The sequence below is a fragment of the Anolis sagrei genome, chromosome X (assembly GCF_037176765.1).
Source record: "Anolis sagrei isolate rAnoSag1 chromosome X, rAnoSag1.mat, whole genome shotgun sequence".
Classification (NCBI taxonomy): Eukaryota; Metazoa; Chordata; class Lepidosauria; order Squamata; family Dactyloidae; genus Anolis; species Anolis sagrei.
In genome coordinates, this window is record NC_090034.1 from 50,945,077 (window position 1) to 50,957,669 (window position 12,593).

Consider the following 12,593-nt stretch of genomic DNA (forward strand, 5'->3'; position numbering starts at 1 on the left):
TATCAATTAACTTAAATCTTTTATTGGTTATTTACCTCCGTTCGTCACCTCTGTAAACTCGTAGCAGTACAAAAATATTTTTATTTATTATTTGAATTAGAATGCATTTTGAGAGATGACAGCAGACGAGGGAAGCAATTCGCCCGCAACATGTAGTTGTACCAAGGTCCGGCGAAGGGTGCCGACAATGTTAAGACAGAGAGGGGTTTAAAACAGAGAACACAGGTGCACACAGTAACTGAAGGCATTGTAGAAGGTCAGAACAGAAGGGAGGAACCATTGAGTTTGAAACAGGACACGCGACAGCGCAGGCAAATGCAATAGGTACACAGTCCTTCACATAGTTGTTATAAGGTGCATTTGTTAGGAGAGAGATGCTGGAACTAGATTAAAACGCAGAGTAAACCAAGGAACGAAAAGGTCCTAGGACACAGACAAATGCCTCTACAAACTGCTCGTTGGGATGGAGCCGGTGAGACAGCTTGGCCAGGGATATTCAGAGGAACAAAGGAGGGTGAAGTTGCGATATTTCCTCCTCATCCAAGTGAGCAGAATGCCCTTCAGAGTAGCTAAACCGGTGGGTTGCATTTCATGTGCTAATTCTTGGGACTAGTGCAAATTGCTGGGGCATTCAGTGGCATTGCTTGCTCTTTACATACAAAAGGACAGTTTGGGCTCTAGCCACACAAACACGAAGGTAACAAGTGAGCATCTACAATATGACTGCTGCTGAGCTGAAGCTTGTAAACAGTCCTTAGTTGAGAAATGGGGGGATGTTATTTTGGGACTACAATTCCCAGAATCTCAACTCAGGGAGCTGTAGACTAAAAAGGGACATTCCGCCTCTCTGCTCAGCTATTCAGTTGTATTCTCTCATCTCCACAATTTGGATTTTACCAGAAAATATGATCTACCCATCCCAGGTTTGGCTGAATTGGGCATATCTAAATCACAGCTCAGGACCGTTAGGAAGACAGTGGGTGGATTCATGCAAAAAGCGGCATCTTTTCTCCCAGAAACAGTTGACCCAGACTACGCAGAAATATAGATGTAAAATAACCAAATGAGGGAAGGTCTCAGTTTCAAGCATCGTCCAGCCGCGAGTGCGGAGGAACCGCCTCCTTCCTAGTCTGTCTCATTGTCGTCGTCCGTGATGCTCTGGCCATTGACAGCCAGAGAGTCGTAAGGGCCCTGGGACAGGTCTTCGAAGTCATGACTGGTGGCAGGAGAGATGATGTCCGGACTTGTGTCGCAGGACTCCGTGCTCTGCTCCGAGGTAGCAATGGTTGTGGCGGTGCTTTTGGGGACCGGGGTGAAGTCGTCGTCGTCCAGGATGGGAGATTCATGAATATCTAGGACGGAGAGGAGGAAGGAAACAACAAGAGGAAGAAGAGGCATAGCAGAGTTAACACTGGAGGACGTAGATGAGGTTCTCATTCATTAAATTAGCTTACTATTTGTCCTGGCAGAACACAGCATTGTGCTGGAGGATCAGGAATTAACAACCATGGTATCCTGGACCCCCTTGTGGAACTGGGACTTGGAGGCATTGTGTTACAGTGGCACTGGTGGACTCCTGCTTGACCCCATAGCCTTAGTCCTGTGGGGTCCCTCGGGGTTCAGTTCTGTCCCTCAGGTTATTTAACATCTACATGAAATCGCTGGGAGAGATTATCAGGAGATGAAAACCTGAGCTCAAGTGTGCTTATTTAAGCGGTGAGCTACTAAGCAAGGTCAGAGACTGTGCTATAAAATCTCTGCTAACTGTGACCATGACTCTGCAGTGTTTTGGGGATCGGCACTAACTGCTTGTCTTTGAGACAGTCCATCCCATTGTGCGGTTGGAGGAGGAATTAACGTGCCTACCTAGAAGGGGTGTTTTGTGTGTTTACCCCTGTGAGAGAATCATCAGTATGATCGAGCACATTCTGGAGTCTATAGTAGTGGGAGTCTTATAATATCATGTATGAGAGAAGGCAAGATCAAATGGAGGTTTACTCACTGCTAAATGCATCCGGATACTGCTTGGCTAGCTTCCCTTTCAGCATCCTGCAGAGAAAAAGAAGCTTACCATGAAACCAGACTTAGCAGTCAGTGCTATGTAACAGTACGAAGGTTGGAACTTTGCAACACTGCTGTAAAGACGCCACGCAACAAAAACCAAAGAATGTTGTGTATACTACATGTTAGTTACATACCTACTTTACATCATCACGATTGTGATGGTGTCATCCTAATGCATACTGTTCCCCCACATCAGACTGTCAGTGTGCAGTATTACTGCTCATTTTTGAAACACCATCTCAGACCAGCTTTGAGGAAAAAATGGCAACACTTTCTGCAGAACGCCCCTATCATTTTGCATGATTATGCTCAGCCACATGCAGCGCAGACTGTGGCTGATTTTCTCGATCGATGGGGCCGGGAAGTGTTGTACCATCCACCATACTCCCCAGACCTAAACCCTTGTGACTGACTTAATTCCTAAGATGAAGGAACCACTTCATGGCATTTGCTTCAGAACTGTTCTAGAGATTCTTGTGGCAGTAGACCGCTCCATTCGAACTATCAACAGAACAGGTGCTGCAACAGGTATCCTACGACTTCCACATCGTTGGAAACGGGTTGTACACAATGCTGGCGACTATATTGAAGGACTGTAAAACTTGATGGCATGTATCACTTTTGTATCATATGTAAACAGTTGCCACTATTAAAGTACCAACCCTCGTATATTCAAAAACAGTCTCCATAGCCTGTTGTTATTTCTACCCCACTTTCCAAAAAGAGATCCAAAGCCAAGCAAGAACTATAGCAAGACTATCTGATGTAGGGTTAATGGGACTTAATTGCCTTTTTCAAGACCAGCCCAACACTTTTCTGACTGTTTCAACCTCTCAAAATGTAGTGCATGCAAGAAAGAAATGGACACAAGGAGGGAAACACTAATTGACAAGCAAGCTTTCAGTCCAGACAACACTTTCTCATGATTCTCCAGAAGGCAACAGTTAGGTCTGGCTTACTAAACATCCCAGAGTTGACAGAAAGGTGAATGGAGCTGCTGGAGAAAGGCTGGTTGGGTCAGAAAGATGTGCGTTGTGTACCTGATTCTCCGGAAGATGCTATCCAGGTCCTTCTTCATTTCCACCAGTGTCCGGGTGTGGTGCAGGAAGCGTTCGTTCATCTGCTGCATGCGAATGCCAGAGAGGTTGTTGAAGTTGAGCAGCATCTCATTGGTTTTCTCAAAGCGGTCGAGCCTGGAAAAGCGGGCCGAAAAATGTTATACGCACCTCCCAGAAGATCTCCGGTCAAGCAGAGCAGATCCTAAGTTAAGTGCCCTCCCTGCCGTACTTAACTATTCTGGGAAACGTGGGTTCAAGACCTCACAGTTTCCAAGCTCTCCTTCAAAGGCTAGACATGAACTGCAATGGCTGCTTACTAGGCATGTGCAAACAATGGGAAATTTTGAAAGTCAGGAGCAATTTCCGAGATATTTCTTGGCGAACAACAAAATATTTCAGAAATTGAAACTCATCCCATACATTTTTGTTTTAATTTTGTAAGTCTCGGAAGGCTCCCTCCCAAAGTCAGTTTCATATTCAATGTAAGGCAAGGAAGCAAACCTGAAAGCAAAGCCAAATGGCTGCCTTAGTGCCTTCCTTGTGTTTCCTCTGTGAAAATAATGGCTTCTCGCTATTGGGAGCAAAACAGGGAGCATTGCATTTTGTGAACAGCACAGAACTTCGGGATATGTAGTTTGGGAAGGGAGGATCCTTATCCCAGAGAATTCATAAGGCCCTGCCTTAATCTACATTTCCCAGACTGCATCAGCATCCGAAAGCACTAATCACCAAATCAGAAATTTGAAAATTCGCCAAAATCAATGGATAAGTGAAATGTTCTGACATTTGGTGGGCTAACAGTGGTCAATATGTTCTAGTATTGTAGCAAGTTCCACCCCAATAGCTTTAAAAATGAGGGATATAGGAGCCCCTGAGGTTTCTCCAATTATGGTCATTTAATTATGTGCATGCGCAAATTGTCCCTCTCTTAAAAACAGCCACAATCTGCAAAGAGGAGGACTGACTGATACATCTCTCTGGAAAAAAAATGACCCAACTGGATGGCCTTTGGGGGTCCCCTCCAACTCAATAGGGGAAGCATATTAATTGGATGCCAGGAGAGTTTGAATGGTGCCTTTCTGCCCGGAAGAAGGGGGTCAGTCTAGATGACCCTAGATGGGGGTCTGTACTATATTTTTCTTCCTGGGTTGTTTCTGCCAGAAAAACAAAGTTTATTGAGTAGAACAACTACTGTCAAAGTAATGTCCACACAATGAAACAGGAAATAACACTTTCAAAGTAGGAACAGAATTTCTTTAATATTAAAAATATTTTTAACAAAAATTTTGAAAATTCCCCAAAATTCTGTGGATAAGTGAAATGTTCTGAAATTTGATGGGCTAAGAGTGGTCAATATGTTCTACAACTGTATCAAGTTTTACCTCAGTAGCTTTAAAAATGAGGGAGATAGGAGCCCCTGAAGTTTCCCCAATTATGGCCATTTAATTATGTGCAATTACTATAACGAAATAGCAATGAGTTTTGTAATGACTTTTGAACCATTTTTTTAAATGGATCGCACATTTCTACCAGTTATGGTCCAGTTGTTGTTTTTTTTCATGTCAGGAGCAACTTGAGAAACTGCAAGTTGCTTCTGGTGTGAGAGAACTGGCTGTCTGCAAGGACATTGCCCAGGGGATGCCCAAATGTTCTGATGTGTTATCATCCTTGTTGGAGGCTTGTCTCATGTCTCCGCATGGGGAGCTGGAGCTGAAAGAGGGAGCTCACCCACGCTCTCCCTGGATTCAAATCTCCGACCTGTCTGTCTTCAGTCCTGCTGGCACAAGGGTTTAACCCAATGCACCACTGGGGGCTCCAGTGAAATAACACAAGGGGTCAAGAAGGAGATGGTGGGACACGTTGACGAGACTTCAAGATACCCTAAAATGGGCAAATGTTAAGGGACGCGGCATGAAGAAGCCTTACATGTTTTTCTGTGCCAGGATGATGGCGTTGACGTCCTCCGAGTTGACCATGCTGAGCACCCGGCTGCAGAAGACACCCGAGGCAGAGGGCTCCATGGTCTGAGGGGCGCAGGGCCTGCCAGAAAAGAGAGCCTTGTGTCAAAATACCAGCCAAATCCCACAAAACATCTGTGGGGTTCCAACTCAGTAGCCCCAAATATCCCCAATCCCTTTGCCCTCACATGAAATTCAAAGATTTACAATGGATGATGCCTGGCTCGACAACTGTCCATGTGAAAAATATCTGGGAGTCTTCGTGGGCAACAAGATGAACCTGAGCCAATAGTGTAATGCAGCAGCTCAAAAAGTCAATGGGATTCTGGGCTGCATCAGAAGAAGTCTAGTGTCCAGACAAAGGGAAGTCATTGTGCCTTTCTATTCTGCTTTGTTTAGACCTCTTTACCTGGAATACTGCATCCAATTCTGGGCACCACTGTTCAAGAGAGAATAATAATAATAATAATAATCAAAGTATGGATTGTTGATGTCGCAACCCCAGGTGACAGCAGAATTGCAGAGAAACAACTGGAAAAGCTGACACGATATGAGGATTTAAAAATCGAACTGCAAAGACGCTGGCACAAGCCAGTCAAGGTGGTCCCAGTGGTGATCAGCACACTGGGTGCAGTGCCTAAAGGCCTTGGCCTGCACTTAAACACAATCGGTGCTGACAAAATTACCAGCTGCAGAAGGCCACCTTACTGGGATCTGCACGCATTATTCGCTGATACATCACACAGTCCTAGACACTTGGGAAGTGTCTGACGTGTGATCCAATTCAACAGCCAGCAGAGTGTCTGCTGTGGACTCATCTTGTTGTGTTTCTAATAATAATAATAATTATTATTATTATTTAACTTTATATATGTTTTGATGTTTGTGTTTAATTCTGTTTTAATTTTGTATGTTTTAATTTTTTTGCTAATGTTTTTATGTCAAGCCACATTGAGTCCCCTTTGGAGAGATAAAGCGGGGTATAAATAAATAAAATGACTATAAAGATAATAATATAGTAATAGATATAATTAATATAAATATAAATAAATAATATTAATAATAGACATAATATATTAATAATACATATTATAAGATTATAATATAATAACTATATTATAATAATAATGACTCTAAACTGGGAGATGTCCAGAGGTTGGAAATCGCAACCTTCTACAAGCCTCCTATGCTAGTTATTTTTTATGTATGTAGTTGAAATTGCTTACTAAATTGTATGTATGTATTGGTGTGTATTTTCCCTTAACTCTATGTTGTTAGAGGTTGCTGGAGGGACTACAGACCATGTGACCCAGATCTTAGAATGTTCAAAGTGAGACTCCTTTTTAGAATGCATCTGAATCAGAAGTCATTTGGAGTCAGTTATGTCAGTTAGAAGTCAGTTGAGGTTTGAGTCAGTTGGAAGTTAGAAGTCATGTTTCTAGCACTGACCCTGACTAATTGACTCTGTTGATGTCAGAGCAGGAGTATACTTGTAGAGGCTGTAGTCTGAAAATGGATCATAGGAGTTGTAGTCCTAAAAGAAAAGAGCAGATGCTGCAGTTTTTAGAAAAACAATTCCCTCCCAAATTCTTTGTATGCAAAACTAGAAGATAAGACCAGTGTTTGGCTGCTGTTCAAGCAAGTCAGGGTCAGTGCTAGAGACATGAAGTTCCAGTGAGTTTCTATCTTAGCTGTTTGCGTGCATAGAATAGAGAGCCAATTACAATACAATGAACAAGGAATAAGCCAGTGAAAAAGACAAAATGTAAACACCAATCAAAATTGTGTTGTTTGATCTGCTGTAAATTATAAACAATTGCAGCCCCACTTTTGGAGTGCAGCAGTTCTTTATGCTTCAAGCCAACTGTCCACCATTTGTTGGCTGGGAAATAAAGCCTTCTTCACTTGACTCAACTTGTCCTTGTGGTCCATCCCTATGCCACCCCCTTGAGAGCAGAAGAGAAGGGAACCTCTGAGAGCGTGCAGAGTTCCCCTTCATTGTCAGTATGCTGCAGTGAGATGTTTAGTCCATATATAAGTCTGTTTGCAGCAGATGTATAGTACACTATAGTACAGTCAGTTGAAGTGCCAGTCTGCTACTGAGCACAATTCAAAGTGCTGGCTTTAGCCTATAAAGCCCTAAATGGTTCTGGCCCAGCTTACCTGTCTGAGCATATCTCTCCCTATGAACCATCTCGGAGATTAAGATTGTCCAGGGAGGCCCTACTCTCAGTCCTACCTCTTTCGCAGGCCTGACTGGTGGGAACGAGAGTCAGGGCCTTCTCAGTAGTGGCCCCTCGGCTATGGAACTGTCTCCCCAGTGACATTAGATCAGGCCCCTGCCTCCTAGCCTTCAGAAGAAAGGTAAAAACTTGGCTGTGGGGCCGGGCCTTCGGAGAATAGTGCAGTGCAATTAACAGATCTGGAATATATGGAATGACTATGGATGGTGTGATTTTAAGCACTTTATTAGAGTTTAAGACTCTCTGCACATTGCACTTGCCCGGAAATCCAACATACCTCCTGCCACACCCAGCACTTTTAACCTGTACCCATCACTGGCCCGGCCCTGGTTTTTATTGCGTAATGATGTAATGTTTTGTTATTGCATATGTTTTAATTTGCTTTAAATTGTATTGTTATTGTTTTGCTGTTGTTGTGTTGAGGCCTTGGCCTTTGTAAGCAGCATCGAGTCCTGCGGGAGATGCTAGCGGGGTACAAATAAAGTTTAATAATAATAATAATATGGAATAGAATGCTTTTAAATGTTTAATATGTTTTTAATTTTAATCTAATTTAATTTTTTTTAATTGAATGTGTTTTAAGGCATTGAATAATTGCCTCCATGTAAGTTGCCATGTAAGGAGCCCCCGGTGGCGCAGTGGGTTAAAGCGCTGAGCTGCTGAGCTTGTTGACCTAAAGGTCGCAGGTTTGATTCCGGGGAGCAGCGTGAGCTTCTGCTGTCACCCCTAGCTCCTGCCAACCTAGCAGTTCGAAAATATGCAAATGTGAGTAGATCAATAGTTACCGCTCCGGCGGGAAGGTAATGGCGCTCCATGCAGTCATGCTGGCTACATGACCTTGGAGGTGTCTACGGACAACCCCGGCTCTTCGGCTTAGAAATGGAGATGAGCACCAACCCCCAGAGTCAGACATGACTGGACTTAATGTCAGGGGACAACCTTTACCTTACCTTTTAAGCTGCCTTGAGCCTCCTTTGGGGTAGAGAAAGGCGGGGTGTAGATAGCACCCCCGAAAGATGGCTATCCAACCTCTGTTTAAAAGCCTGGTAGCTTAATATACATGGACTTAGTTTCATGTGCAACAGTCTTCAGACTTATGTGTATAAGGTGTATATGAAACATCAATGTAAATACTGCATCTTAACTCTTGTAAAAAAAAATGGAACTATCCCTTTCTCTGAGTGGTGAAAGGTGACTCATTTTGGCTCTCCTACCTGCCTTTGACTTATACATTGAGTTTGACTTAGACTTATACCAAAGTACATATAGGCATATAAACAAATATAAAAGAAAAAGGAGAAAATATAATCATAGAATCATAGAGTTAGAAGAGACCTCATGGGCCATCCAGTCCAATTCCCTGCTAAGAAGCAGGAAAATTGAATTCAAAGCATCTCTGACAGATGGCCATCCAGCCTCTGTTTCAAAGCCCCCAAAGAAGGAGCCCCAGCCACACTCCGGGGCAGAGAGATCTTTTTCACATGCACTTCTGAAGATCTGGTATATATGTTGTGCATTGGCATAACGTTGTCCTTAACAGTTCAAAGAGATAACCAGGGATTTCAGTTTAACAGCTGAGAAGCCTAAATTGCCTTCTGTCAAGGGTATTTTGATTGTGCTTTTCCTGCATGGCAGAATGGGGTCAGACGAGATGGCCCATCGGATCTTAGAATCATAATCATAGAATCATAGAGTTGGAAGAGACCTCAAAACCATCCAGTGCCAAGCAGCAGGAAAATTGCATTCAAAGAGCATTCTCCCCATATTGCACTTTCCCCCAACTTATTGAAAGTTTAACTCCACTGTTCAGTCCTCTACGAGCTCCTTCCCTACAAATTGCACTTTTCATTGCTATCTCATCTAGTGTTTTATAATTTTATGTCAAACATCTGGCCTACCTATTGTGTTTGATTTTATATTATGTTATTTTATATTATTTATTTTATTTTATCGGTTTATTTTTACTGTGATGTTATTTTTTTGTTTATATTTTATGTTGCTGTATTGTATTGTACTGCTGTTGAAACATTCACACCTAGCTCCAACAGACAAGAGTCCTTTGTCCCACCTTGGTCATTCCACAGATGTATAAACCCTTTTTCCTAGTTCCAGCAGACCTCACTACCACTGAGGATGCTTGCCATAGATGCAGGCGAAACGTCAGGAGAAAATGCCTCTAGAACAGGGGTGCACAAACTTTTTAAACAGAGGGCCAGGTCACAGTCCCTCAAACTGGTGGAGGGCCGGATTATAATTTGGAAAAAAATGAATGAATTCCTATGCACACTGCATGTATCTTATTTGTAGTGCCGCATAGGGAAGCTGATGAGGAAACACAACATACAAACTATCTACAGACCCACCAAGAAAATCCAACAAATGCTACGTTCAGCAAAGGACAAAAGGGATCCTCTCACCTCTGCAGGAGTCTACCGTGTACCATGCAGCTGTGGACAAGTCTACATAGGGACCACCAAATGCAGCAGTATTGCCCAGACACGCATCAAGGAACATGAAAGGCACTGCAGACTACTTCAACCAGAGAAATCAGCCATAGCAGAGCACCTGATGAACCAACCTGGACACAGCATTTTATTTGAAAACACAGAAATGCTGGACCACTCTCATAACCACCATGTCAGACTACACAGAGAAGCTATTGAAATACACAAACATGTGGACAATTTCAACAGAAAGGAGGAAAGAATGAAAATGAACAAAATCTGGCTACCAGTATTAAAAAACTCTAAAATTGCAACAGCACAACAGAGGAAACAGGCAAGGACATCTACCTCTCAACAAAAGCTTGCCCCAGGCGCGGTCAGGCCATTGTATGCTAATCATGGTGGTCAGTTGGAACATTCACACCTAGCTCTAACAGAGAAGAGTCCTTTGTCTCACCCTGGTCATTCCACAGATATATAAACCCTTTTGCCTAGCTCCAACAGGCCTCACTACCTCTGAGGATGCTTGCCAAGTGCAGGCGAAACGTCAGGAGAGAATGCCTCTAGACCATGGCCATACAGCCCGAAAAAACCTACAACAACCCAGTGATTCCGGCCATGAAAGCCTTTGACAATACATTGGTGTGCACCCTCTGGGTTCGTCCGCTTAACCAATTACAGATCCACCTAACCGTAGTTTTGGCTAGCCCACATTGGACTAGTTTGCCAGAAGGTCATGGGGGACCTTGTTGAAGGCCTTACTGAAATCCACAGCATTCTCTGCACCTACCCAGCTTGTAACTCTAAATTGTAAGCCTAAATTGCCTTCTGTCAGGGGTGTTTTGACTGTGCTTTTCCTGCATGGCAGAATGGGGTCTCTTCCAACTCTATGATTCTATGACTTCTGTGCTCAGTAGCCCACAAACCTCACAAGGATTGCCCCTTGTGAAAGCCAACAAGCCCTTCCCAATAGGAAACCCCCTCCTTTCCAGCTGACAAGTCTTTGATTCTATGATTCTATAAGTCTGTATCTGTGTTGGCAGAAGAGGACCCTTCCCAAACTCCGCCCCTTCCCCAAGCTCCGCCCACAACCCCGCCCCCTGAGACACTCCATCGGGTCAGGCCCCGCCCACTCACTGTTCCCCAATGGCCATTTTGGCCCCGCCCCCGACGCACCTGAAAGAAGCTCCAAAGCCAAAAGCTCACATCCCTGACGCGACCGAGGCCTGCGCTGAGAGAGAGCGCTTCTTCCACTCAGCCCCACCGGAAGGCTCCTTTCCAACAGCCTCTAACGGCTCACTTCCGGGTGGGGCGTGGCTACGCGCTGACATAGGCTTTGCGTCCCTGGACGTGCCCTGCGTGGTTACCCTAGCAATGGTGGACCCGCCTGCGCTTTGCTTCCTACTCCGTTGGCTCCGCCCCCGCCGCATTTTCATTGGGGGATAAAAAGAGGGCTAAACCACGCCCTCTCTATGTTATGGGAATGCAATAACACAGATATTAGATTTATTCATTCATCGATTTTTTTGGATTGATATCCCGCTTCATCTTTTCAGAAAACAATAAAATAGTATTGCCATTTTTATATTATTATATATTATCAGCAGTAATATATTTCATATATTAGTGTTATATTGGTATTATATAGTATTATATTACATTATTAATATTATATGAATATATAATATATAATAATATTAGCATAGCACAATGTTAGTATTATATATTGTTATATTGTATTATTAATATTATATGAATATATAATATATGATGATATTAGCATAGCACAATATTAGTATTATATATTATTATAGTGTATTATTAATATTATATGAATATATAATATATGATGATATTAGCATAGCACAATATTAGTATTATATATTATTATAGTGTATTATTAATATTATATGAATATATAATATATGATAATATTAGCATAGCACAATATTAGTATTATATATTGTTATAGTGTATTATTAATATTATATGAATATGTAATATATGATATTATTAGCATAGCACAATATTAGTATTATGTATTATATCATATTATTATTAGTATTATAATGTATAATATTATTATTAATATTATATGTCAATATAAAATATTATATTATTCTTCCAGTTAAAGTATTACTTCATTCTCTCCACTGAGTCATCCTGAATACGCAGATTCATTTTAAAACCTCGGATCGGGGCAAAGGTCAGTTTGATGGGAACTGTAGTCTGTAAAGACCTTAAGGAAAAGCTGATGGGAACTGTTGCCTGTAAAGACACAAAGGAAAGCTTGATGTGAACTGTAGTCTGTAAAGACTTTAAGGAAAAGCTGATGTGAGCTGTAGTCTGTAAAGACCTTAAGGAAAAGCTGATGGGAACTGTAGCCTGTAAAGACACAAAGGGAAGGATGATGGGAACTGTAGTCTGTAAAGACACAAAGGAAAGCTTGATGTGAACTGTAGTCTGTAAAGACCTTAAGGAAAAGCTGATGGGAACTGTAGCCTGTAAGGACCCAAAAGGAAGGATGATGGGAACTGTAGTCTGTAAAGACATTCAGGAAAGGCTAATGGGAACTGTAATCCGAAAGGGTACAAAGGGAAGGATGATGGGAACCGTAGTCTGTAAAGTCAAAGGGAAGCTTGATGGGAACTGTAGTTTAAAGACACAAAGGGAAGGCTGGTGTGAACTGTAGTCCAAAAGGACATAAAGGCAGATTGGGACTGTAGTCTATAAAGACCCAAAGGGAAGACTAATGGGAACTGTAATCTGAAAAGACACAAAGGCTGATGGGAACTGTAATCTGAAATGACACAAAGTCTGATGGGA

The 12,593-nt window shown here is 42.5% G+C and overlaps 1 protein-coding gene across 1 annotated transcript; it reads right to left on the bottom strand.

The window, feature by feature from the left end:
- On the bottom strand, window positions 1–11,105 carry KXD1 (KxDL motif containing 1). Its single transcript, XM_060785156.2, has 5 exons — window positions 10,944–11,105; window positions 5,049–5,162; window positions 3,105–3,257; window positions 2,003–2,049; window positions 1–1,352 (listed from the first exon to the last, which is right to left on the bottom strand). The coding sequence occupies exons 2-5, from the start codon at window positions 5,141–5,143 to the stop codon at window positions 1,126–1,128; spliced, it is 522 nt and encodes a 173-aa protein (XP_060641139.1). The 5' UTR covers window positions 5,144–5,162; window positions 10,944–11,105; the 3' UTR covers window positions 1–1,125.
- Between the last annotated feature and the right edge of the window lie 1,488 nt (window positions 11,106–12,593).